The sequence below is a fragment of the Hippichthys cyanospilos genome, chromosome 15, assembly GCF_059441005.1.
Source record: "Hippichthys cyanospilos isolate Australia breed blue-spotted pipefish chromosome 15, RoL_Hcya_1.0, whole genome shotgun sequence".
Classification (NCBI taxonomy): domain Eukaryota; kingdom Metazoa; phylum Chordata; class Actinopteri; order Syngnathiformes; family Syngnathidae; genus Hippichthys; species Hippichthys cyanospilos.
The window spans coordinates 16,794,192-16,822,009 of record NC_142383.1 but is presented as its reverse complement, the minus strand read 5'-3'; the positions used below and the strand labels follow the sequence as shown (position 1 = coordinate 16,822,009).

The 27,818-nt window shown below is 43.4% G+C and overlaps 3 protein-coding genes across 9 annotated transcripts; 2 read left to right on the top strand and 1 right to left on the bottom strand.

The window, feature by feature from the left end:
• The first annotated feature begins 659 nt into the window (after positions 1-659).
• bhmt (betaine--homocysteine S-methyltransferase) lies at positions 660-5,254 on the top strand. Its single transcript, XM_088435571.1, has 8 exons — positions 660-992; positions 1,936-2,068; positions 2,578-2,690; positions 3,484-3,675; positions 3,813-3,960; positions 4,032-4,214; positions 4,668-4,896; positions 5,019-5,254. Exons 1-8 carry the CDS (start codon positions 969-971, stop codon positions 5,197-5,199), a joined length of 1,203 nt encoding a protein of 400 aa, XP_088291697.1. The 5' UTR covers positions 660-968; the 3' UTR covers positions 5,200-5,254.
• A 1,306-nt stretch (positions 5,255-6,560) lies between these two features.
• jmy (junction mediating and regulatory protein, p53 cofactor) lies at positions 6,561-20,125 on the top strand. The gene is made up of 10 exons (XM_088435569.1): positions 6,561-7,649; positions 12,732-12,905; positions 15,533-15,683; positions 15,755-15,924; positions 16,326-16,491; positions 16,625-16,824; positions 16,915-16,989; positions 17,054-17,146; positions 17,529-18,006; positions 18,167-20,125. The coding sequence occupies exons 1-10, from the start codon at positions 6,948-6,950 to the stop codon at positions 18,475-18,477; spliced, it is 2,520 nt and encodes an 839-aa protein (XP_088291695.1). The 5' UTR covers positions 6,561-6,947; the 3' UTR covers positions 18,478-20,125.
• LOC148411982 (homer protein homolog 1) lies at positions 12,689-27,453 on the bottom strand. 7 transcript variants are annotated; one of them, XR_015868015.1, is made up of 15 exons: positions 27,028-27,453; positions 24,523-24,679; positions 24,147-24,278; positions 23,975-24,067; positions 22,997-23,050; positions 22,654-22,796; positions 22,095-22,254; positions 21,844-21,954; positions 21,692-21,772; positions 20,677-21,302; positions 18,140-18,399; positions 17,535-18,052; positions 16,603-16,805; positions 16,297-16,472; positions 12,689-13,310 (listed from the first exon to the last, which is right to left on the bottom strand). XR_015868015.1 is itself a non-coding variant. In XM_088435573.1 (11 exons), exons 1-10 carry the CDS (start codon positions 27,030-27,032, stop codon positions 21,114-21,116), a joined length of 1,125 nt encoding a protein of 374 aa, XP_088291699.1. In that variant the 5' UTR covers positions 27,033-27,453; the 3' UTR covers positions 20,378-20,761; positions 21,099-21,113. The 7 variants fall into 7 exon arrangements, 3 of the variants coding, with proteins under 3 accessions (XP_088291699.1, XP_088291698.1, XP_088291700.1); XR_015868017.1 differs by having other exon boundaries at positions 16,603-18,052; positions 20,677-20,761; positions 21,099-21,302; XR_015868014.1 differs by having other exon boundaries at positions 16,603-18,052.
• Between the last annotated feature and the right edge of the window lie 365 nt (positions 27,454-27,818).

The following is a 27,818-nucleotide window of genomic DNA, read 5'->3' as shown; positions in this document are numbered from 1 at the left end:
AATTTTTACTAAAATAACCCAATAAAATAACCCAAATTTGGTCAAAAGGGGACTTTTGACCAAATTTGGGTTATTTTTTGCCCAATTGTTTTACAGTGTATTTTTTATGAATATTTTTACACCCCCAAAACAATTGGATTAATAAAATAACAAAGAAATACCAGCTAAATTTCTTCACCAACACTGTTTACGCTCAAAAATCAAAATCACCCAAATTGGGTCAAAGGGGGCCCAATCCACCTTTTTGAAGTTATTCATTTAACCCCAAAAATTGGGTCAATCCATTTGACTAATTTGGGGTTATTTTTGACCCTAACCATTAATTCAAAATAACCCAACTCAGGTCAACTTTTTAACTTCTTCATTTCACCCAAATCAGTCCAATTTTGACCCAATTTGCGCTATTTTTGACTCAACTGTTTTTGGAGTTATGCAAACATGAAAACAACTTGACTTTTCCTCTTTTTTGGCTTTATCGCGGCGAGTGAGCGACACGTTGACGCGGTCACTGTGCATGATAAGCTTTGGGCCATCTACCGAGTAAAATTGCGTAACAGCACACCGCCGACCATTTGGCCTCCTTTTGGGCTATGTTTACACCGTACAAAAGGGGTCGGAAAAGTCGTTTAAATATAGCCGGCGGATGACAAGTTGGGAACACATGCTATCTCTAAGGATAACTTTTACTGCCACTGACGGTTATACTTGTGAATTATGATTTTCAACAGGGGGTAATGGTATTAGGATTATTGGAAACGGAAGGGGGGGGTACCCCAAAATTTTGAAAATCTCTGCTTTGTAACTTAAGAGCAAAGGGTGACAGGGTGTGGTGTGAAATCCGATGAGTGTGTACGCCTGGCAGTTCTAAAAGTGAAATTGCACCCCCTCTTCTCTTTCGGGGCGGGTATAAAAGCTCGGGGGCGCCTGCGGGCAGCCCTTCCCCATCTCCAGGAAGACCGAGCGGAACCATGGCACCGGCAGGGACAAAGAAGGTACAAGCAAGTATAGAGTTTGAAGCGTGCGCTTTGTGTTAGCGGCTCAAGCTAGCTAGCTTGGCACATATGCTGCTTTGCTAGCATGTCAGTAATGCTGCATATTGTTTATTTATTGAAAAACTACAAGGTATGATGTATGTTCTGTAGTTCCTCAAATGGATATGGAATGTTCTGCATTTCCTCAAATGAATATGGGATTTCTTCTATGTTCGGTATTTTCTCATATAAATGCAATATATGCATGGTATTTACCATAGTGTGTTTGTTTGAGGAAATTAATTCAAAATAAATTCATTCAAATTACCTACTAAGTATTTCATCGGAAGGTATTCAAGATATACAGTACTACACCATAAACAAACAAAAAAATGCGGTTTTTACGGTAAAATACCGGTAAACTGGACTGCCAGAAAAGTATTGTTAAATTACAGCATATTTTTTAACTTTATGCTAGAAAAAATGGATTGTCACTGTTGATTTTACACTCTATAATGTAATTGTAAAATCAACAGCATCAAAACATTTTTTTCACCGTAAATGCAGAAAATGTGCTGCCGTAATTTATTAATTGCTGTTTTGACTGAAAAATTGAATTATATATACTGTATTATATGATATTATACTACATTATACTATAAATACATCACATTCAGCATCTACTCCAATTATTTGAGAAAATAGTGTCACATTCATGAGCAGTACACTTTCCTCAAATATATGATATATGCTATTTTTCTCAATATTTTTCCTCTCTATACCTTAGCTAATTTAGCATTTTTGTTCATCACCTCTCAATATTTATCAAGTTTTGTGAATAGGTTCGTATGGTATGTTTATTTAACTGTATTTAAACGAGGCAATACAATTTCTAAAAAGCAAACTGGTTTCCTCAAATAAGTATGATAGTTTGATGGTGACGTTGTGACAAATGGTTATCAAGGGCATCTTGGAGCGATTGGACGCCGGCGAGATTGTCATTGGCGATGGCGGTTTCGTCTTCGCCCTGGAGAAGCGAGGCTACGTCAAAGCGGGGCCGTGGACGCCCGAGGCCGCTGCCGAGCACCCCGAAGCCGGTATCCTGCAAGTGTTATAATAATGATAATACTGGTTCGCCCCCTTTTTTTTTTAACTCATAACATCCGATTGTTTTTAGAACAATTGGGTCCCCAAAATAGTTGGGACAAAATTGAATCAACCCTCTATTGCTGTAAAATTATGTGTCATTGTTTTTGGGGAAATATTATGTATTAACCAGTGCTAGTATCGGTACTTGGTATCGGTGTTGGTGACTATTTAAGCGTTGAGTGCTTGTACTGGTCTTGTCTGGAAAATGTGGGATGTGAAATTGAATATCCCTTCGTAAAACTGCTCTAAGAGTATCGATAGTCTTCGCAAGTAATCGATACCTTGAAATAAGGCACCCATCCCTAAAGAATAAATTATAATAAACAATACACGAATTTGAAAATTTGTCTCAGCTCCAAAGATTGATTATCAGCTTTCTTGACTACGTTATAATTGATATATATCGAAAAAATAATAACTTATCTGTATTTTTCACTGCTATCTTGTGTGCTTTCAGTGCGGCAGCTGCACCGGGAGTTCCTCAGGGCTGGATCCAACGTCATGCAGACGTTTACCTTCTACGCCAGCGACGACAAGCTTGTGAACAGGGGCCACACCCAGCGCTTCACCGTGAGTACCTACATCTCAATTCATCCTTCACGCATACGGGTCTGAGGATGAGACTTATTCTTTTAAGAATCAAGCGCTCCAACAACGTTAATTTACCTGTATGTCTTATTTTGAAATGTGCGCCTCGCACTTTTTCCATTTCCTGTTTACAGTGCTCGTTCATCTAGCGTTCGTGTAGCGCATTGTTTTCAATAAAAGAAAGTAAGCCAGCGTCTTGAATTCATCATTACTCACACACATGGGGCATAAAGATTAAATTTGTTCTGTGTAAAGATGAATAATTCTTCAAACGTAATTATTACTCGTGCCTTGTTTTGAACTGTGAGCATCTGAGCTGAAAGGTTTCCGTTTCCTGTTTTACTTCCGAAGCTGATTGGCTGTCTGGCGTTGCGTTTCCTGCCTCGCGTTGCGTTTAATGTCCCGTCGCCCGGAACTCGTCCTTAAGTTTCACCCTGTTGCTCAATGGCGCAAACTGCATTGACTGCAATTCAAATGCGTCTCTCGTTACGCCGTGCGTCAGCGGTGTGACGCAAGCATGATTTGTTTTCGCAAACCACGCGGAGGCGCAACATAAGGCAGAAAGAGCCGCCGATTGACGACATCTGCCTTAGTATTATTGATATAATTTAGTGGATTATTCAAGAGTTTCTCCACGGCAAGGCAAAAAGGAATAGTCGATCCATCTCATCTTACCGGAGTTGCTCCGTTTATATCCGCAGCTGCCGGCCAGCCGCTCGTGTGTGGAATGACGTAAAATGAACCCGGCTCCTGCTGTTTTATTTGCGGCCTGCAGGGGCAGCAAATCAACGAAGCGGCGTGCGACCTGGCGAGACAGGTGGCCGACGAGGGCGACGCCCTGGTGGCGGGCGGAGTCTCCCAGACGCCCGCCTACCTCAGCTGCAAGAGCCAGGACGACGTCAAGGCCATTTTCAAGAAGCAGATGGACGTCTTTGTCAACAAGAATGTTGACTTTTTAATCGCCGAGGTATTAAAACAGCACTATTCTAAAGTATGAAGTAGTCACGTATGCTCTCGATACCAGTCGCCGATACTTCAGATGCAGACCCCTGAATATGAATCCGATGCCATGTTCCGTTTATTTTTTTTTGGTAACTTTTGCAGTACTTTGAGCACGTGGAAGAGGCAGAGTGGGCGGTGCAGGTCCTGAAAAGCACGGGCAAGCCGGTGGCGGCCACCTTGTGCATAGGACCCGAGGGCGACCTGAACGGAGTCAGCCCGGGAGAGTGCGCCGTTCGCCTCGTCAAAGCCGGTACGACAACATTACGCGGGGAAATTCGGACGCCGATTTCTCAACTTTTATTTTTCCCGGGTCGGCGGCAGGCGCGGACATCGTGGGTGTCAACTGCCACTTTGACCCGGCCACGTGCGTGCGAACGGTGGCCATGATGAAGGCGGGTGTGGAGAAGGCCGGCCTGAAGGCGCACTACATGAGCCAGCCGCTCGCCTATCACACGCCAGATTGCAACAAACAGGGATTCATTGACCTGCCCGAATTCCCCTTCAGTACGTGCCAGTTTTCTCACCTATTCACGCACATTCCTAAAAAAAAAAAAAAAAATGGAGGGGGCGGGGCATTTTAGGACAAATGGGCACTATTTAAAGGCTGGGATGTCCTCTACTGAGTACACTAGAAATTAGTGCAGTAGCTCCAATGAGTCAAAAAATATAAGCCACATACCAATGTCCACTACAATGGACACAAATTAATGAGTTGTGACTCACAAGAATGTGGTGTTCCACGTCCATGAGTCAAAAGATAGCAACCAAAAACAAATGTCCACTACTGTGGACACAAAGAGTTTCAAGAGGATCTTAACTAATTGAACGTGTTTTTACCATACAAGAAAATGTCGTAATTTCACGACAGTACTTGGGGTTGAATTTCTCGACCCCGCAAGGACGTATAAATACGTCTTTGGGACTGATCGCATGAAGAGAATACTGTCCCCTTGGCAGGTCTGGAGCCGAGGATCCTGACCCGCTGGGACATGCAGAAGTACGCCCGGGAGGCGTACGCCGCCGGCATTCGCTACATCGGCGGCTGCTGCGGCTTCGAGCCCTACCACATTCGCGCCCTGGCCGAGGAGCTGGCGCCCGAGAGGGGCTTCCTGCCGGCGGGTTCCGACAAGCACGGCCCGTGGGGCAAAGGCCTGGAGATGCACACCAAGCCCTGGTGCAGAGCCCGGTACGTCAACGATCCGGACGGCACTGGAGCTCAAATTTTGTCTATTGGCTAACCAGATGTTGTTTCAAGTTTAATTTGCGTTAAAAGCAGTTTCCCCACCCACCTTAATGCGTTCGCTCCAGAGCCCGCCGAGACTACTGGGAGAAGCTGAAGCCGGCATCGGGTCGCCCCCTGTGTCCTTCCATGGCCACGCCTGACGGCTGGGGGGTCACCAAAGGTCACGCGGACCTCATGCAGCAGAAGGAAGCCACCAGCAAGGAGCAGCTCCAGGATCTGTTCCACAAAGCCGACAAAAGCCAGTGAGAAGCATATCATGAGCGGAAATCTCATTTTTACAACATTAAATATATGCAAAACATTCACTGTCGTTTGTTCTGTCTGATTTCGCCAGCTCATAAAATCATGACGAGCCCGCTAAGGAAGCTTTGCTGACATCTAGTGGACATTTGAAAAGTTTCCTGACTACTGTACCGTGTTTTTCGCTGAAGGATTCTAACTGAGCTAATTCTCATCCAATTCTCGTCCGACTCACAGTACCAACAATACTTAGTACGTTACTAGGCTAGTACCGTCGCTACCATATACTTTTTGTACTAGTTCCTTGTACAGCTGTGTTCTATTTTAAATACAAAGTTTCTTGCTTTTGGATGTTGGCAATATTCAAACAGCTGTCGAAATTCATTTTAATAATTTTATTTCAAATATACTAACTTCAGTAATTGCATTCTTTCGAGGCAAGCGCATCGTATCGTTTGCAAAGTGATCTTCTAAAGTTAGGAATCTAAAATGATCAAACAATGTATTCCAAAATCAAATAAAACGTTCACAAGACAACTCGTGATAAAAACCTACTTCGTGTCATTACCACGAGGTAGTATGAAAGTACTGCTTTGTTTACCGTGTATTTCGATCCTCCTCGCTTTCCGTAGAAAATCCAGCGCTCATAGGTCCCGCCCACCATGCATTGCAGTCGCTGTGGCGTGCCGACGTCATGGGTTTTCCCACGTGCAGATGTTTATGCTCCTCGTGCTGGTCGAGACATTTAGAGAGAGAGAACATTAGGAGACCCAAATATGTACACACACCAGACGCGAGTCCCCGCGAAACATATTTATTATTTTATCAATAGTCGTATGGAAAAAAAACGTCGAACGATAAGTCATTTGAGGAGTGATTCTTGGTACATCTGTTTTATCGAGTGAAGCCATTTGTTCAAGAAAAACTGAAATGTACTGTTTTTTTCTAGTCAGTGAACGCAACAGCAGCACTCCGGATTCAACGTGCACGCGCACGCTTTAGGAACAAAAAGACTGGTCAACTTTCCCGGGTTTGACTGATTAGGCACTATTTTATAGTAAATTGGCTGATCGGGCTGTAATTTTTTAACTACCACATGGCAATATTCGTTTTGCCATGTTATAATATTTAGTTACTTGGTTGAACGGGTTTTCATTCGCACTGTTTCTGGCCCCTTGGTTGACCAGGCACCATTTTTAAACTTAGGGTGATAAATCTCACATCTCTTAATTTTTTTTTGAAGCGTCCACTGTAACCCGATGCCATTTGTCATTGTTTAGTATCCGATTTTCTCACCGGAGCCTGAACGCAGCAACCCTCCCCCGGATTTGCTGTGCACGCGCTCGGCTTGTAAACACAAGCTCACACGTGACGGTGTTGGAGCAGAGCTGAGCCGATTCGTCCGCGTCGTCGTCACGGACACAACAAAAGAAAAACTAACGAGAAAACAAAGGTTCGACGGAGGCCAGTGGACCGATCGCGAGTGGAAACCGAGACGATCGGGCCGGGGGTGTCATGACAGCCGACTGGACGTGCGTCGATCGGGCCTGCCTTCGATCCGGGCCGCCGTTAGCTCGCGTGTCCGGCGGACCGAGCCTTGAGCCTTTGTTTCGGCCGCTCGTTTCGTGCTAATCGGCTTGCTAGCTAATTGTATTTCCCCATCGAGTTAGCATTAGCATTTAGCTTCGACAGCCGGGTGCCCTTGATCACCCCTCTCGCGGTAAGCGTCCCCCAGTTCTCCAGCTTCGGCTTCGATGTCCTTCGCCATGGAGGACAACTTGGAATCCGGCTGGGTCTCCGTCCGGCCCAAAGCCTTCGATGCGAAAGAACGACACAAATTCGCTTTCATCGTGGCCTGGAACGACATCGAGGGAAAGTTCGCCATAACATGCCACGATCGGACCGTACAGAAACGGACCACCTTCCTCGACCCGCTCCTCGACTGGAGCCCGGCCGCGGATGACAGGCAGCCCGCCGCGGCCGCGTCCAAAGTTCGGCCCAAAGGCAAAGTTGACAGTTGGGATTTGGTGTCGCCCAAGGTCACCGACGCGGAGTCGGTAGACCCCGCGGAGGACCCCGAGGCTGGCGACCGCCAGGACTTCAGCTGGGCCGGCCTCTTCTCCTTTCAGGATCTGCGGGCGGCTCACCTCCAGCTGTGCGCCGTCAACGCCGATCTGGAGCCTTGCCTGCCGGCGTTCCCGGAGGAGCCGTCCGGCGTGTGGTCGGTGCTGTTCGGCGCCCCGGTGGCGTCGTCGTCGGAGCGAGAGACGGAGGCGCTGTGCTACCAGCTGCAAGTGTACCTGGGCCACGCTCTCGATACCTGCGGCTGGAAGATCTTCTCGCAGGTGCTGTTCACCGACAGCGACGACACCGAGGAGTACTACGAGAGTCTGAGCGAGCTGCGGAGGAAAGGCTACGAGGACGGGCTGGACCGAGCCAAGAGGCGATTGCAGGAGGTCAGATTGAAGTGGTACACATCAACAACAACCTAGTTCAGCGTAACCTCATTCTAAAAGTTCCAACTGCAGATATCAGCAAACCTCATTAACAAGTAAAGTTATTGATTTCTCAAGGTACTTACTAAATTATGTACTAAAATAATTGATTACTTTGGGCAATTAAGTACTAAAATAATCGATTACTTTGTGTACTTAAGAGCATTTTTTTATTATTATTTTAGTCGCTCGTGTAATTGATTACTTTTAAAACTTCAGCACCTAAATTAATCAAAATAATTAAGATGTCAATTTAAAATTTTGGAACTGAGTTCTTCAAGGGTCATGGATTTGCTTTTGCTTTAGGATCTGGCCCCTAGACACCACCAGTGACCTAAAGAAATTGATCTCAGTACTTAATTCATTCGGTTGTGATACCGCAGAAACGTCACAATTCTGTTCTTGGGAAGGCGGAAGCAGGTTGGAAAAACTAAAACAATGTCCGCCGAGGCGGAGAAAATTGAAAATAATCTGTGAAAACCATTTCAACATCGTCAGGTACTCAATTTGGCCATCCATTGTTGTACTTCCGTAAACACAAACTTAAGCCTGCCCACTTTTTGTGACATCACAGATGACAAAAAGGGGACAGTTTGGGGACATCTATAGATCACACACTAATAACCTTCATTTGGGAATGCGAATGACCTGTAAACAAAAAAATGGATTTCACAAGAAAATGGGAATTTATTTCTAAATCCTGCTGTCTGAACATAGCCCAAAAAAACCTGCATGTATGTAAAAATGGCTTAGCCACCCATGGCCGCCATGTAGCTCCGCCCCTGAATAAATCAAGCTGTGTTCAAGCTTTGTTACACTTTGCTATCTGTTCTAGACCCTTAACTGACCCGCCACTAATTTTGTAGCACCTTGTCTGACAGGGTACTACTATTTATGGTATCTTGCCCAACCAGATACTACTTAACAGACAATGGAAATAAAGACTAATTATAGCGCTGGCTAACTTTGAATTGCCTTGATCAGTAGTTTCTTGGCCGACAAGATATCGTTTCTGTTTCTGGTACTTGGGTGATTATAACTCATCGTCGGAACAAATTCGTTTATACCCCACAGTTCTCTACTTTGCGGCGAAACTCGCCCTCAGTCTCCTCTGGTCCCCGCCGTTGTTTATTGTTTTTTAAAGTGGCAAGAACAACTTTGACATTTATTTTCATGTTTTTTTTGGAGGGCGTGAGTACTTTAGACGAGTGATCTCCATAGAGACATGGAGTTTTTTCCAATTGTTCCCCAAATCCCCTCCTCTTCCTTTCTCCCACCGCTACAACCTCACCGAGCGGCATCACCTCCCATCTGTTGCCGCACTTCCCCACGCTTGTAACCCGATCCGGCCGCGGGGCCAACGCATCGCGCCGGCGTTGGAAGGGTGTTACCGGAGACAAAAGACGACAATTAGATCTCGAGTTACCGCCGCTGTCGACATCCTCCCAGGAAGTCACGCACGTCATACGTATGGCACTTGCGATCGACAGAAACAAAACGACTCCCTTCAGTAGAATCGACTCTACTGGAAAGCGTTGACGCTGTTCTTACCAAAATAACATACACCCTTTTGTAGTTCTCTCGTGGGAGGAGCTTGGGTCAAAACATGCAACTTGTTTGTGCTGCTGGTGTAGCCTTTTTTGAAAGGGAAAAAAAACCCCTCAAAGTTCATAATTCACCACAGTATCTCTATCTGTACTGTACTGTAAATAGTGTTCGCTAATTTGCTTGCTTGCTACTGTATCGACAGCATCTATGTATTGATCAATCCATCGATCGATCAATGGAGCCATCGATTGATCTCTGGATACTAGTTAGCTAGCTAGCTAGCGTCTGGCAAGCTAGTTTACTGTATTGACAGTATCTATTGATCGATTGATCCAGGCACTAGCTAATTATTGTCTGGCTAGTTAATTCACTCACTAGCTACTATATTTACAGTAGCTAAACTAGCTAATTTGCTTGCTAGCTACTGTATTGACAGCATTTATCTATCTATCTATCTATCTATCTATCTATCTATCTATCTATCTATCTATCTATCTATCTATCTATCTATCTATCTATCTATCTATCTATCTATCTATCTATATCGAGTATTAACAAGCTGTTAGATAGATAGATAGATGGACTATCTCTATCTATCTATCTATCTATCTATCTATCTATCTATCTATCTATCTATCTATCTATATCTATCTATCTATCTATCTAGATCGAGTATTAACAAGCTGTTAGATAGATAGATGGACTATCTCTATCTATCTATCTATCTATCTATCTATCTTTCTATCTATCTATCTAGATCGAGTATTAACAAGCTGTTAGATAGATAGATGGACTATCTCTATCTATCTATCTATCTATCTATCTATCTATCTATCTATCTATCTATCTATTTTGATTCTCGATTAGTTGTCAATTGTTCTAAAAGGCCTTGATGTCCTCCTATTATTGGTGTATCTACGTAAACCCTCCCCTTTGACTCAAGCACCTGCGATTTCAACAACAATTTGCTAAAAATAAGCAGGGAGGGTGTCACATGCAACTCTTCATTATGTCATAGACAGAATGAGGTTTTTCTATGAAGTACTCCACCCTTTCCATGAACACATATTTAAGGAAATTTGCCAAAAAAAAAAAAAAAAAAAACTCAAGACTCGACTGTGAATCTCTGCTTCAAATCTCAGTCGTGTTTGTTGGCGCTGATGGCCGCGTGACACCAAGCAAGGCAAACACTTGACGCGCGTCAGGCGCTACTGTCAAATATTGACCGCGGCCCAGACGACTTCACTTGTTGATCTCGGGTCGAACGGCGGTGTGTGGTTTCGCGAGTCTACCTCGCGAATAACAAATGTTTGAATGTTTGCGTCGTCAAACAGGATGTTCTTGGAGGGAAGTGGCAACTGAGTTTAGAATGTCACATACTGACATCGGTAGATAGAGTCTTGGAAATATCCCAGTTTCACCTCGGTCAAGTCTGCCTAGCAACAAGTAGCAAACTGGCCTGGTGACTCTCAGCTTTTTTTTAACAACATAGAACCAACCTGACAAGCAGGGTGTGTTTTTTTTTTTTTTAAAAAAACTGCTGAGACTGAGCTGCAGCTCCGGTTTTGCGCAAACTGGCAGAGTGGGTCGTCAATGACTGGTTTGCTGCTGCTGCGGCAGCCGGAACGTGGTCCTGTAATTACACGAAGAGCCGTTGGCTGCTAAATTCAGCATGTGAAAGCTCCCTTGGAAGTCTGGATCGTGTGAAATGAGGCAAGGCTTGGACTCCATTTTGTTTTTCTCGGTTTCAACCCATCGAACGGCTTAGTAATAATAAAAAATGTATCTCTTAGAAGGTTTAAGGATGCTAAATTTGTACCTTTTGGGAGAGGTTCAGCTAGGCTAGCATTTTTTGGTATGGCCCCAAAAAAATGAAAGATTGGATGTTTTTTGAAGGGAGGCAACAATTTGACAGAAAAAGAATAGATCGCCGATTAATCGTCTGATTCGTTTAGAAAATTATAATTCCTAAAATAGCATGTGTTTTAATGTCTTTCAACCGGTCTCAAATATATACAAAACCAAAGACCATTTATGTAAGATAATTTTATTGTTTTCTACCCTTTATAATTAAATACATGAAAATATTTCTCTGAGATTCTGACCAGATGAAAATGATCGGCCTCAGTCCCCAATAACGCGATCGGGACATGCGTAGTAAAACAATAATAATAATAATAATCTGCAAATATTGGCCATTTTTCTGATTATTTTTGGCCGATTCATCAAGGACCGTAATCGGACGATTTAATTGGTCTGTACCGATTGTCTATACATGCGCCGTGATTGGCTGGCGGCCAGTCAAGGGTGTACCCCGCCTCTCAGGCAAAGTCATGTTTTAGCGAGGTAGCCCTCTTGATAAACTAAGTATGAAATAGTCATCAAACGAGGACTGTTACTGTAGACACCAAGCGACAGTCATCCCGCCCGTCCAGCATTCCTTATGCACACACAGATACACACGCGGGGCAAGTGGTTGCCACGGAGACGGCACAGGACCATAAACAGTAGGAGCAGTGTTACCTCGCCTGAATGGTTCACTTGTGAGACCCTCAGCTCGGCCTGCTGCTCATAAAAGCGTCCCTCTTCCATGTTTGTAATACATGCATTTTTTTTAATATACTTATTATGAATATAACATGCACAAACTGGCTGAATTTGAAAAGTCACTCCAGTCCCAATCATAAATCCAACCCTCGCTAATCTGGGATTAAATGGAATCTGTGGCCGGAGCTCTTAGCGCGGCTCAACAAGAATACGCTAGTAGTGTAGTGTAGTAGTGTTCAATGGATGCGAGTGGTCTTTTGTATTTTGTATTTATTGTCATTTGACACGCCGGCTTGCCCTTCTCGCACGCACCGCCTTGCTCCACTTGCAGAAAAGCATTCAATTCATAATAATTATATCATCATAAAAAAAAAATATATATATATATATATATATATCGGTGCAGTTTTTGATGCATTTTGTGTGTGTGTGTGTGTGTGTGTGTGTATATATATATATATATATATATATATATATATATACACACACACACACACACAAAAAGATGCATCAAAAAAAAAAATATATATATATATAGTTGCAATTTTTGATGCATCTTTTTTGTGTGTATATATATATATTATATATATATATATATATATATATATATATACACACACAAAAAAGATGCATCAAAAATTGCAACTATATATATATATATATATATATATATATATATATATATATATTAGTTGCAATTTTTGATGCATCTTTTTGTGTGTAAATATATACATATATATACATATACATATATTTACATATACATATATATATATATATATATATATATATATATATATATATATATAGTTGCAATTTTTGATGCATCTTTTTGTGTGTGTATATATATATATAGATATATATATATATATATACACACACACACACACACACACACACACGTATGAATGTATAAAATGATATTTATTTTTTGACTGGTGCCGGCAGGCGCTGGACAAGCACCGAGCCCTGGACAGCATGGTTGAGCTGCTGCAGGTCTACGAAGAGGAGGACGAGGCGTACGGCCAGATGTTGGAAGCCGCCACGCAGCTCTACAACTACCTGCTGCAGCCTTTCAGGGACATGAGGGAGCTGGCCATGCTCAGACGCCAGCAGATTAAGGTGACACACACATAACAAACACACACACGGATCCAAAGGCCATCTGTTTTAGGGCTTAGTAGCAGCTACGACTAACTAGGTTGTCCCGGCGCAAACCTCAAAGCTAAACACGCCGACTGGGTTTTTAAACACTTTTGGCAGCCTGGGGTGTTATTTTATTTTATTTTTTAAAGGGAAGTCAACCCAATACTTTTCTCGTCAGTAATATGTTCTATGTAGCAACTCGAGTTTAAATTCTCCTTATTTTTTGTGGAATACGTAAGGTGAGATCACAGTTGCTCAATTTACCTGTTTTCTGAGTCGGATCATGTGACATTTGCAAGCTGAGCTGCGATTGGTTGATACAGGAACTCGAGGCGCGTGATGTCATTTTCAGTCGACACCAAATGGCAAAATGGCCTACCCCTGAAATGGATAAAAAAAAAAAGTAGATTTAGCTCCTTAATTCATACACCACAAATATATATATATATTTAATTTAAGTCCCTGGGAATGAATGTCTGGGCCTTGAAAAGATGAATATTGAATAAATTCCAATCAGAATACCATGTTTCGACATATATTATTATTAAGAAAAAGTAAAGTGTTCCCAGAATGACCCCCGACAGTATTCGTAAAGTTTTCTTCAAGTGTAGGGTGTCTGCCGCTGCCGCTTATCTTAGCTAGCCAACTCGAGCAAAAATAAACAAGCTAACGTCTTCTAGCGCCAGATAAGAGGGACGCCGTGTTTCCTAATTTGCGACGTGCCTGCGTTTTCTCACTAGCGGCTGTGAGGGCTAAGTACGATACCATAGCTATGTGAGGGAAACAAGCGAAATGAAAAAAAAAAAAAAAGCTAGATGTTAAATTTAGCAGGGCTAGCGGCTTTGTCCTGCGCGCTGATGGCAAAATGCCAAATGCTCGGATGTGAAGACTGATAAATGAGACTGCGAATCGCAAAAATCTGCAAGTAATTGATGGGTGTTGTTGGGTGTTGAGAAAAGCAATATACTCATTTGATTAATTATTACTATTACTTAGGAATGGGCTAGATTAATAGGTGTAAAACTTGTAGGCGTTATATGTTTCTTTAATGAGAGCAAAAAATGGCATTGCTCTTGAAGTGTGTCATTTATAAATATTTTTGGAGGCTTTCGCCTCTCAAAATGCTCTGTGGAATCACACCTATCTATATATAGCGATTTATTTCCCATCTTAGAACAATAAAAGTCTAAAAAATGGACATAAGCGAGAGAAAAATCTGATCAAGGTTGATGTTCACATTTTTTGTGTTCATAGACTGAATAATCATATTGGTGTTGGCTTTAATAAGTAGGATTAAACCTCGGTGCTGGCTGAATATTTAGTGTATCGATTTCACTTCCAAAACTGAATTTTCCCATTCCACTCAAATGCCGCATAGCAAATTGACATTAGGGGAGGAATTGGCACCCTATACTATATATATAAGATTGTATTTTAAGGACTTTTCTTGGCTATAATACACAGATTGTATTTTAATAAGGACTTTTCTTGGCTATACTACACAGAGACATCTTTGTGTTCTGGTGGTTTAGTAGTTGTACACGTTTCTGGTCAATGATGTAATCTCCCCCACCATTTCCCTCCCCTGGCTTGTTCCTAACTTCACGCGAGTTTTGTGCCTCACGTGCACATACGCACACTCTCTGGTTGCGGTACAGACTGTACACACACATCTGCTTTACATTTAGGCCCTGGTTGGGAGTTCATCTGTGGACATTTTCTTCCTTTAGCATGCGTCAGGCGAGGGGGAGGCGCCGTGGAGAAACGGAGGGGGATGGTTGTCCATGGGAAGACGTTTGAGATGTTATTCCTTATCCTTGACATCCACGTGGGCGATTTATATGCTCTTTGTTCTCACAAGGATGAGCATAACATATGAACATCAATGCCTTGCTACACTTTTATTTTGAAATAGGTCCTAGCTATGTGTCGCTGGCTTAACTCATTACCCACGTCAACAAATCTACCTTATGCTTGCGTTTAAAAAAATAGCGAGTCGCACTAGATGCTAGCAGCACTCAATGGCCTCATATAGATTACTTTCCTAAAGCATTTTAATAGACTAAATGAGTCAGTTGACACAGTTGCTGTTTCTACTGATCGCTTTTGAACAAAGTAGGCAAACTAAAATGTGCTCTTTTAGTCATGCATTATTGTAATATGGCATGCTTTTAAAAATGAATGGCGGCGCCAATGTTAGCAGCTAGTATCGCTATGTAGCATTTTTAGATCCCACCCGTAGCCAAAAACTGGGGGGTAAAAAAATGGACAAAATCATAAACAAGTACCAGGGATTGAATGTCTGGCCAGTTAGATGTAAAAATGTCTTTGTTAAATATGTTTTGTCCAAAATTTGAATCCGAATACCCGATTATTCGATAGAATTCCAGTAGGATATAATCAAGTACCAAAATATTCAATAGTTGCAGCCCTACTAGTGAGGCAAAAGCGTGCACACTTATTTGAGAGCTGTTAAAGCTCATAATACAAACCAACTGTGTAGTCACCTGCAACGTCTCCCTTGCTTTTGACGCCATCTGCAGCCCGCTATGTGCATTACACCCACCTGAGCCCTACCTCATTATTTCCCCACCCCTGCTTAGATTTCGCTTGAAACGGAGCGCCTGGGTCCTCGTCGGGTGGACAGCCTGAGGAGGGAGGACGAAGAGTGGCAGAAAAAGGCTCACGCCGCCGTCCTCGCCATCCAGGACCTGACTGTCAAGTTCTTCGAAACCACCAACCGAGCGCAGAAAGGTAAATCCGGCGCGCCAACCCAAGCCGCTGCGCAGCCCGCGTGAAACATCTCTGGCGTGTGCGCGTTTCAGCGCTGTACGAACGCATGCGCGGCGACCAAAGGAGGCTCGGAAAGTCGACATGGGCGGCAGCGGTGGAGCGTATGGAGCGGCTGCAGTACTCCGTCTCCAAAGAAACGCTGCAGCTGATGCGGGCAAAGGAAATTTGCCTCGAACAGAGGAAGCACGGACTCAAGGAGGAGGTACAGTATGTGTTTTTGTTTAGTTGTGTCAACTAATCACGCAGGGATTAGGTAGTGTATCGAAAAAAAAGAGCACACCATGACTAAGTAAGATGTATAGACCAAAAACAAATGCCCACCAAAATGGACAGAAAAGATCAGGCTGGTTCTCATAAGGATATGGTGTTCCGCAGGGTTCAATTTCAGGGCCCCTGCTGAGCATACTAGACTTAGTAGGGTAGCTCCAATGAGACAAACAATGTAGACCAAAAACACATGTCTACCACAGTGGACACAAGCAAATATATTTCTAATGTTTTTTAAAGTCCCTCTTTGCAAGTGGTGGAGTTTTGTATTCAGCCAACAAATAATATTTATTTACAGGAGCCTCACCTGTGTGTTGTTTTTTTTTTTGCCCCAAGATGCGGAGCCTGCAGGGTGGCGAGGACGCCATGCTGCAGCTGGACCAGCTGGAGGCGCTGTACTATGAACTCCAGCTGCAGCTGTACGACATCCAGGCCGAGGTGCTGCGCTGCGAGGAGCTGCTGCTCACCGCGCAGTTGCAGAGCCTGCGCAGACAGATCACAGGTGAGAAAACAAAAACTGTTTTTTTGACTAGAACAGTTTATACTCCAGAGGGACATATAACCTGAAAAATACTATGCTAGAACTTCCACACACTTAGAAAAAGGGACTGACCTTTTTTTTTTTTTCCTTTCAGAGAGGCAAGATGAGGTGGTGTACTACGATGCCTTCGAGAGCCCGGATGCCATGAAGGGTACGGAAGACCCGGCCGAACCCCCGCCTTTGCCGTCCCTGCGCAACGATGAAGAACTGGTGGTCCTGCGGCAGAGGACTCGGCAGCTGGAGGCCCGCAGAGGCCGCATCAACACCAAGAAAGTCTACCTCAAAAACAAGAAGGTGACTTAGAAACACAAGTCAGACAAATTACTTTAAAACAATGAGATTTGAGAAGTCCCTGTCTGAATGGTTTTATCGTTCCTGGAACAGGAAATCTGCATCGCCAATCACAAGCAGAAAATTGAAGCGCGTCAGGATGGGCTAGCCCATAACACATCCGTGCAGGTATTACCGACAACCTCGAGTAGCCTGATGAACCCGACGTGACGGATTCTCCTTTGCGCTACAGATGCGGGAAACGGAGGAAGAGGAAGCGGAGCGGAACGCGCGAGTTAGTCTAGAGAGGCAGAGAACTCTGGAACGACTTCGCAGCCTCAACCAGGTAAAGAGTCTTTTGTGCTTCTGGCACAGTAAAGCCTGGTTTGTTCAAAAGTGATCGGTAGGAACAGCAAACGTGTCACTTGACTCTGTTAAAGTGCCTTTCAAAAGTAGTCTTGATGCTTATACGGGGCAGTTGCGTGTTGCTAGCTGCTAACGCTAATAGCATCTAATAATGGTCTTAGTGCACTTTACTTTGAAGTTGTCGCCGGCTCAGTTATAGCTGCGGCTAACATCAATTAGCTGCCAGCTAGCAGGACTCGAACGCTCCATATATGCTGCTGTTATGAATAACTGCACATTTTAATGCCTGACACAAGTTGCCGTTTCTACTGATCACTTTTTAACACCCTTGTCAAATAATTCCCACACTTGCGTCCAATCAGCGTTACCCAGGTCACGTGACCCTGAAGTCCAATCGTCTGAGGCTGCTTCAGACGCGGCGGCGAGTGTGTCAGCCTCCCTCCACGCAGGCGGCCGGCGTCCAGACGGACCACGTTGCCTCAGATCTGCCGGAACTCTCGGTGCCTCCTCTGGGAGACGCCTGTGAATCCTTACCTGCCATCCACCTGGACGGACTGGACTCGTCTCCTCAGTTCCTCTCCTTGCCGACATCCGTTCTCACGCTGGGCGGAGTCCCGCCTCCGCCGCCGCCCCCTCCTCCGCCGCCACCTCCGCTCCCTCCTCCTCCTCCTCCAACCTCCACGCCCGAGGAACCACGTCCGGCTTCGCCGCGCGAGTCAAAGCCCGCCTCTCTTCCCTTGGCGCCGATCTCGCCGCGCTTCTTCGACAGCAGCCAGCTTTTGACGGCCAGGAAGAAGCTGAGGAAGACGTCGGCTGACGAAGCCACGCAGTGGAGGAGAGGTGAGAGACATCATCATTGGGTATAGCGTCCGAGACAATTGAATTTCTGCAATGATCCAATTTTTGAGAAAATAGAGATGAATACAAATATTTCAGGACTATTGATGTTGAAGTGAGGCGTTGAATGACGCACCGCCGTTTATGTGTCCGACGCGCTCAGCGAGCTCGCCGATGGACGAGGTCCTGGCGTCCCTGAAGCGCGGCAGCTTCCACCTTCGCAAAGCCGAGCTGCGCGTCCTGGGACCCGATCCGGACGACGACAGCGAGAACATCCTGGCGCAGATCCGGCAGGGCGTGCGTCTGCGGCAGGTGCGCGCGCCTCCCGAGCGGCCGCGACGCGCCGAGCGCTTCTCCCACTCGGCCGACGCCCTGACGCGAAGCATCCACGAGGCCCTGCGCAGGATCAAGGAGGCGTCGCCAGAGTCCGAGTCGGAGGACGAGGGCCTGCCCTGCACCGACTGGGAGAACTAGAACGGCGGGGGCCGGCTGTGATTTTTAGTGCAATTTGAACAACAAAAACGAACACTTTTTCGGTATCCGAAGTGGGTTTTTTGTACAAGTGGACCACTACACACGTTTGTCACCTGTGTACTGTACTTTGATGTTTACCGTCGTACTGTTTCCTTGAAAGAAGTCCACATGGAATTGCACGTCATTCCCAAGTTGTTTTTTTTTTTCTTCCGCTGTCTCATACGAAATTCAAAACATTTTTGAGTGATTATAGCTTTTTGTGTTATGTGGGCTAGTGGCAGTTTAACACGGTTATACGCAATTCAGTTGTTGGATGTTTTAAAGCAATGAAGTTTCGGAGCTTTTGAGGCTAAAGGTGAAGCAACGATATGAAGGTTCTGGAGCTCCTGTTTTATTGGTGGATATGAAACAGGTACATGTGAGTTTTAGACACTCATTTTTACAGCCATTTAAAGTTTTGGGGCGCTCTTGTTGAATTTGTAAGGTTTTAAATCAATTATAATCAAATCCTGGAACTTTTTTTCTCTGAAATCAGCCATTTTATAGCAAGCAATTAAAATATGCAAGTTACAGAGTTACTTTTAATCAGCCACTTTTTAGAGGTTTTGTCAGTCTAAAGCAACAATGTGCAGCTTTTGAGGCTAATTTTGAAAACATCACAAGTTTGGTTGTTGCGTTTTATCGGTCGATAAAAGAATTGACGCGTGAGTTCTGGAGTTTCTTTAAGGCCGTCGCTCGGCGGTCGCACTGCCTTAGCCCTCGACGTCGATTCCGATATTTTGTTATCCATTGATTTTTGTACCCTGTTTTTCCTTCTTGAGGTGTGTTCTCTTTTTATATATGACGTGTGCTGTGTATGTTTGCAATTTGATTGGTTTTTAACGTTTACCCCATCACGTATGAAATGTGTCAAACGTACTGTTCCGACCGTTGAGCAACACGCTGGCAGCAGGGGCGGAGCTACATTGTGGCCAGGGCCACGCCCACACACCAGGGAAAATTGATACCTGATTTTTCTGCCATTTTTACATGCCTGCAGTATTCTCAGACCCGCTGAAGCCTACCAATTATTTTATTTTACCTGCATATTTCCGTTCATAAAACCCCGACTGCTCATGCAATGAGGAGCTGAGCATTAGCGTCATAGCGTTAACATTTTTGGGGAACTTACAGTAGTATAGTATTAGTATCACAGTGCTAACATGCTGTTTTAAGAGGTTAGCATTTCATCACTGCACGACCAACAGAAATGTGCAGAAAAGTTGAGCAATACTTCTTAATTTTCCCCCTGAAAGCTGCTAGTGTGTTGCTACGTTTTATGTTTTTTTTTCTTTGACAAAGTTTGTAATAAGCCACGTGTGTGTGTGATAAATATATATGTATGATGTGTATATATGTATACATATATATAAAATGTATATATGTATACATGTGTATATAAATGTGTGTATATATGTATACATATATGTATGTATATGTGTATATATGTATGTATATATGTACATATATACGTATATATCAGCATGCCTCTGTGTATTCAAGTATTTATTGATGCTTCAGATTTGTATGTTTGTTTTTGATGCTCTCCCCTGAGATCCCTTATTCCTTTTTGCTTTTCTTTCAAAAATAAACATCCAAAAAAAAAAGGTTGTGAGATTTGGCAGCTCATTATCTTATTTTGGGAATACAAACTTGATTGACTGGGCTGATTCTTTAAATTCAGCACTCGTGTAGTACTATGCTATTTACAGTATCACTTTTCCCCTTAAATAAATAACGTAAAAAAAATAGGACTTTTGCTGTCCAAATATAACAATTTAAAAATAAAAATTTTGAAACGTGAAAAAAATGCAGATGCCTTTTTAAAGTTGATTGACTTTTGACTAGAAATGACAAAATGGACAGTCAGCATAGACATTTTAATTCAAATACTTTTGACGACAAGCCCTTTAAAGTCGTGACATGTTTCTCCGACATTTTTTTTCTTTTTGGCAACAAATAAACAACTGACTCCAAAGGCAACGTCAGCAAAAAAAAAGTTCTGTACAGAAAAAGAACATTTGGCAAAAAAAAAAAAAAAAAAATCCATACAAGCTTTAGTTACTTGATAAATAGTTCAAAAATATTGCCAGTTTTTAAATAATAATTTTTTTTCAAACTCACTCGAAATTTTCACCACTAAGGCGAAAAGCAAAGTACCTGAAAGTGACGAAGCGTGGGCAAAACCCTCGCCGGTCGTCGTCTTTGTATTGCTGCTGGCGGCTCACCGTCGCCCTCCAGAGTCCTATGACAAAACAGTGTACCGTCGTCAAGTCCTCGCACCATTGGTTCATTTGGCTGATGATGTCATTGGAAAAGAGAACAGAAAAAGGCGGAGGCGAGCCCCCCGACTTTGATGATTGAAAAAACACAAAAAAAAGTTCCAGTGTGACGGCGGTAAAGGCGTCATCATGATCCCGGCCGTTCACTTGTAAACAATCCGAGTGGGCGTGGCAAAAAGTGAGCGAGTACCGTAAATGCGTAGAAAGCGTGTAAACATCGTGTTGTCGTGGCGACGTGATGGCGGCAGTGAAAAAGTGGCGCTCCAGCCCTAAGCGAGCCGCGTTCCGGTTATATCCGACCTTGCGTCGGCATCCTTAGCTGCACTCCAGCAACTTGGCGAGGGCGTCCCGCAGCTCCGTCAGCTCAAAGATCTTGCCGTCGAGCAGCTGCAGCAGCGAGCGCAGACTCTGGCGAAAGACCTCGCGCTCCCGCCGGTTGGCTTCCACGCGCTGCTCCAGCTCGCCCAGCTGAACTTCCAGCGCCTCGTTACGACGCTCCACCTCCTGGAAAAGAAAAAAGAAAAAAGAAATTGGGCTGGAACTCATTTTGGTTAAAAAAGAAACAGGAAGTCAATCTGGTGAAAAGAAAATAATAAGGAAGTCGACTATTTTGTTTACATTATGGAGAGGACGTTGATCATTTTGGAGAAAAATGTACACAAAGTGAATTTTTTTTTACCTAACGAACAAGAATTTTAGTCAAAAATAAACAGGAAGTCAACCGTTTTGAACTAAAAAGTGAACAGGAAGCCAACCGTTTTTGGTTCAAAAATGAACAGGAAGTCAATCGTTTTGATTAAATAATGAAGAGAAAATCATTCTTTTGCTAGAACGTGAAAAGTCAGGCATTTTGGATGGAAGGAGCCCTTTTGCAGTTACACCCCGACTCTCACCTGTAGCTTCTGCGTGAGCGAGTCTCTTTGGGACTGAAACTGGTTGGCACTCTGCACTTCCGCTTTGAGACGCTCCAACTCCTGACGCGATACACAAGGCTAGGTTAAAGGTCAGTAGTTGAGGCATGAGGCGGGATTCATGCCGCACGTACGTCCTCCTTGGCCTTCAGTGCCGCCTCCAGCTCTTCAATGGTGCGGTTCAGCTCCGTTTTCTCAGATTTCACCGCCGTGGTTTGGCCACTCACGCACTCTAGCTCCGTCACCTTCAAAGCCATTTAAAATACACCATAATGACAACAACGTGGAGATTGTGCCAGTTTATTAGCGCTAGTCGTTTTAGAATTTAATCAAGGAATGTTCTCATAATCCCAATGCAAATTGAAAATAATCCAAGCATCCATACCCGTTTATGTAGCCGCTCCGCCTCCTCCTGATAGGCGGCCAGTTGCTGCTTCCACTGCTTGACGTTAGCCGTGGACTCCAGCAGCGCCGCTGTTAGCTTAGCGTTGTTGCCCTTCAGCGCCGCCAGCTCCGCCTCCAAGTGCTTCCCAATGCTGGAGGAGCTATAGTGACCACAACGGCATTAATGGACAACCACGGTTCTATCATCCAGGGCTGAGTAATTAATTGAATGAAGTGATTCATTAAAGTATATAAAATACTCATCTATTCGCGGGATCAACTATTTCCTGTTTGGGTGCACTTTAATGAGTATTGCGTGAAGGATGCTTGCTTGTGGTGAAAAATGTAACTACTGAATGCAGAAGTTTACGTAAAATAGGTTCATGAATGTGTACATGCTAGTGTTGATGTTTTTAGTATCATCCCTGTTTTAAGTGTAATCCCACCATCTCGTGGCATCTCTGTGGTATTACATACCGCATTTTTTGTCTAAAAAAAGGTAAGTGCTTCTGGTGCTTGTGTTGGAGGGGTGTAACACAGTTATTGAATTTCGATGTCACCTGTGTGATAGGGGAAGTGCATTGTGGGAAGGTTCGGCTCGGGCCTCCGCAGGCTGAGTTGCGTCCCTCGCCACTCTCTCCTCTTCAGTGCCGTTCACGCTCTCTGGCGTCAACGGTGACTGTAAAGGGCAGCTGGTGGACTCCTGAGCAAATCAAATCAATAAATAAAACCTTTTTTTTTGTAATTCTATACATGTTACCAGAGCACAGAGCACTGGGGGTTTTCCAAAGGAACGTGACAGTGAATAACAGTGAGCAATGACGCCAGACTAAATCTGAAGGGACCGCCAGGGATTGGGGAAAAGAAAGGGTCAACACTTTTACAGTTTTACGTCAAGTTTACCTTCTTGAACACGGGTTTGTTGGTGGGGAACACGTTTCTTCTGACAGCGCTGCCCTGCAGAGTTGTCGGGCAGAACAGAGGGAGTTACGCTAGTCAAAGTTAGCTTTGTTGTTGGCTTGGCCACTAGCTTAAGTGTAGTGCAGCTAGCATGTAAGGTAACAATTACCATATTTTAGGAACTACAAGATTCACCATATTATAATCATCATATAATAATATCAGATATTTACGCAGCGAGTTATGAAAAATTATTTAAAACTTATTTTACTTATTTCAAAAACTTTTCATACTACTTGGTTACAGCATCATCACACCGTCAACACAGACTGAACATGCCTGTCAGTTTAGAAAGAAGAGCACCCAAAACATTTGGATTGTTAGAATATTGCATCAACACAACAGTAACGTGCCTGTTGCATTTACTAGTGGAGAGTACCACTTGGCGACAAGTAAAAAAGGAAGTTCTAACTCAAAATCAATACTTTGATGGTGTCTTTTTACAGCTTAGAGTGATTTGGGGCAAGGGTATAAAACTGATACAGTGGCTTCTGTAGGTCAAAACACATCTTCGCTTATGTGGCACTGTTGTCAAAATACAGTAGGTCACAATAGCAGTCAGTGAAGCCACATTAGAAATTGGGTCAATTTTGTGGCTTTCCAACATCCCTGGCAGAAAAAAAAAGTGAATTCCTGTTAACAAACAGACAATATGTTGTCCTACAGCGGTGGATCTCAAATGGGTGTACGAGTATCCCTGGGGGGCTGCGTGAAATTTTAACAGCTTCTGAAGTCATCAGTAGATCTAATTTACTGCAATGGGAGGAACAGTATATTTTTTTCTTTTTAACTTGAGAGCAAATGAATTGGAAAATGAATCACCTTGTTGCATAATTGTTTAATTGCTTATTTTATGTTAAATTGCTGAATCTTTTTTTTATTCTACTGAATAAGGGGTATAGCTAATGGACTCTTGACTACCTGTGAGGGTGTGCTGGTGAGCTCCGTCTTTTCTTGTGACTTCTCTTTAGCGAGTCTCGCCGCCTCCTTGAACTCTGCAAACTTCTCTGCAAACTAAACAAAACAGAAAGAAGCATGGCGCAGTTAGCATGCTAGCCAGCTCGTGTTTAAATCCAATCAAACAATCAAGGACCTTGCTCAGGTGGCTCTCGCACGAGAAGCCCAGTCCGTAGACGGTGTTGGCACGGCTGTCAGCCCACTGACCAAACTTCTGGGAGGTCTTAGTGAAGGTCATGTTGGGGGTGATGGTGCTGTTGATGACGGCCTGGCGGACAAGTCGACGCATTTAGCTTCATGCTAACGTCATCATTCAGCACTACAAGTTTCACTCCACCGTTTGCTTACTAGGATATATATTATATATATATATGGTATCTGTACTTGATATCGGTAAAGAGTTGAGTACTCTATTAGGTATCTGCAATTGTTTTCGTTACAGCTTTCATTTATGAAAAAAAACCTGCTTGTGAGGCCAAGGATGATTGTGGATATTTAGCGAGTCTACAGACCTTGGATCCGTCCAGGCTGATGATGCGGTAGACGTTCCTGGTGCTGTCAAAAAAGTAGGAGACGGTGACGGCATGTTTGCTGGTGGGAACCCAGTTCTTCTTGGTGGTAGGGTCGATCTGGAAGATGTGCGCCCGCGTGCTGAAGATGGGCTGCTCACTGCATGGGGACAGAGAGCGAAGAAATTTGAAAAAATTGAAACGATACAAATGAATATATTGATTTTGTATACCTGAAGCAAGCATGTTCCTATGAGGTGCAAGAATCATTTTTGTCCACTTGGGGCCACCGTCCACAATTCAAGTCATCTTTGACTTTGGGTGTGTGTGGCTTTAAATATTGCTGTTGTCATCTCAGGCTGGTGGCTAGTTAAGCAAGTAACTATTAGACGATCATTTTTTGACTACAAGGAGTGCGTTTTTCCAAATGAAGCCCCGAACAACTGTGATGTCATTTTTAGTCGACAAAAAGTGGCAAAAATGGCTGACACCAGACACAGATAAAAACAGATGGGTGGAGTTCCTTATTCATATCACACAAAAAACAAATTCATATATATATATATATATATATATATATATATATATATATATATATATATTTATATATATATATATATATAGTTTAAACCAATGAGGTCTTATACGACATATTCATGTATGGATTTTTTTTTTTTTACTCGATTTCCTCTTTAAATGGAACATCTCACTAGCTTAACAATTATGTGACAAGTAGTGTCAGATGAAGTCCTGGTTCCAGTACAGCCTGGATCCAAATGCGACCTTGTGTTTTTTTTTATGTGGCCATTGTTCAAGCATAATCCCTTTTTGCCCCCCAAATGAAAAGCAACATGTTCAGGAATCCACTAGATGGATGTGATGAGTGCTGGGGATTGGCGGGCCAAGCCAAATATTGGAAAAAAAAAAAGGACAAAAAAAAGGAAAACATTCCTGGCGACGGGAGTGTATTATCTACCGTGACCGAGAAACGTCATAAAAAAAAAAGTTACAACATACATTCCTGTGAATTCGAGTGAATGATTTCATAAATAAAAGCTGCGCACATGATGGGCTCCTCACCAGCGTAATTCTAAATAATCTGACTGCAAAACACGCGGCCGTTTTGGCAGCCGTAAACCAGCATTACTGACTTAGATGCTGCGTCGCCATGGCGACGAGGCAACTGGCCACGTGACCAAGTGTCTGTCTTTCACTTTCTCCCTTCCACAAGTTTCTATTTCCTCTTTGTGTAAATAAGACGTTTTTAAAACAGAAGAATCACAACATTGCCATCTTTAGATTGAGGGAAAAAAAAGTCATAATTTTACGGAATTAAATTGTGTATTCTGAGGAAATAAAAATGTAGGGCAATTAAGTTGCAAGTTAAAAAGTTAGTTTGCAAAAACAAGGGCATTTAAAGAATCAGACTTTGTTCAGGGAAACAAAAAGTAATCCTATAAAAACAGAAACATTTTCAAGGGGAAAAAAAACTGTTTCTTTTTAGGGACGAAAATGATGTAAATGTTTGAGCAAGAAGCTGAATAACAACTAAATTTTAAAGTATTCAATTCATTGTTTTGAGGGATTTAAATGAAAGATTTTTTTGAGAAAAACGATTTCAGGAGAAATTTCCTGTTTAAAAACAACAAAAATCAAAATTCAGCAGCGTAATTATAAGACTGTTAGTATTGTTATATGCTGTTTTACGTTGCTTGTTTATGTAAATGTCTGTCATATTTTGTTGACACGCCCATGTTGTTTCACATTTCGGTTCACATCACGCTAGTAGATGTCCGCGAGACAAAACATTCTGGTGTTTAAAAACAGAATAAGCAATATTTTCGTTTGGTATTTGTGTCAGTTTGAAACATCAAATGAGAGTGATAAACATCTTGAAGCAAGCACGCTTGGGGTCTTTTTTGGAGAACTATACGCAACAGAAGACTTGATAATGTGTTTGGTCATTTTATAGATTTTAATACATTAAAACGTATTTTGCGTGTGTGGCAGGGTTAGGATTTATTCAGTATCTTATTTATTCGTTTAATATTTGTAATGAATGCTTTTAAGATTTCCGATTGCGGATTTTATCGTATTGCCGGCGGGTCTGTGACCCTATACCCCGCGATAAAAGGGGTTCACCGACCACAACTTTGATGCCAAAAATCAGTAAACCCAGCCGGTGCGTTGCCATCCCCAAACCGAACGCTAGCACTGTGCCGCAGACTTGACACATGACAAAACGTGCCAGTCTGTGAGTGGATTTATTGACAGCTGCTGTCCTCACGAGCGGCTTTAATCTCCTGTGAGCGTTTATTAGCGAGAAAGCGGTGGCTAGCAAGATATGCTAAACTAGGCTAGGCTAGCATAGCCGCCGCTTGTTGCCTGCTAGTGTGCGTTTACGAGTTTGACAGTGACGCGCAGGAATGTTCGGAGGTGCGCGAAAACAAACCGCCCTCGTGTTTTGGCGTTAGCACCGCACGGAAAATAACAAGTGATAAAGCGTACCCCATGGTTGCTGGTGCAGTCCGAGTGGTCCCGAAGACGCTCCCCTCCAGCCGCCGCCGTCCCTGCTGGTCCTCTCGCCGCTCTTCTCCCTCTCGCAGTTTTTACTCCGACATGGCTTGGCGTTTTGGCGGCCGTGGGGGCATGCGTGCCCGGACGCGCATGATGATGATGACCGCGAAGCCTCCTCCTCCTTCGCCCGGCTAGCGCATGCTAACACCTGCTAGCATCGCTCGCCTTGGCTCGGCTCGATTCACTAAAGCTCCACTCAGCTGGAAGCGAGTTACAACTCACTTTTCTTCCGAGCTGATGCGAAATACACTCACTCAAATTAGGCAAATAATAATGTTATTTTGTTTTTATCAAAAGATTCTCCGTTACTGTACAACCCCATTCGTTACTCGCTTTATGGGCAGTGGGTTCCATCCAGTCAAGAGATGTAACGCTGTGACGTCATCGCGTGAAATTACAATTGGTGTGATTGGCTGAATGTTACAATTGATGAAAAGACATAGGTGAGGAAACAAAAAATAATCCCGAATGCAACATTTTACATCATTGGTGTAGAATCTTATGAGTAAACAATTTACTCAATCAATCAATCAATCAAGTTTGATTGATTGATTGATAAACAATTTACTAACAATCATTTCAGAAAGTGTTCCTCTAATCACAGGAAAATAGTACCTACAGGGGAAATCATTACCATAATTCAAGAGTTTTATTGTCATTTGTATAGTATTATTATACCACACAATGAAATTCTTTTTCTCTCCACTTCCCCGAGCAGCTGA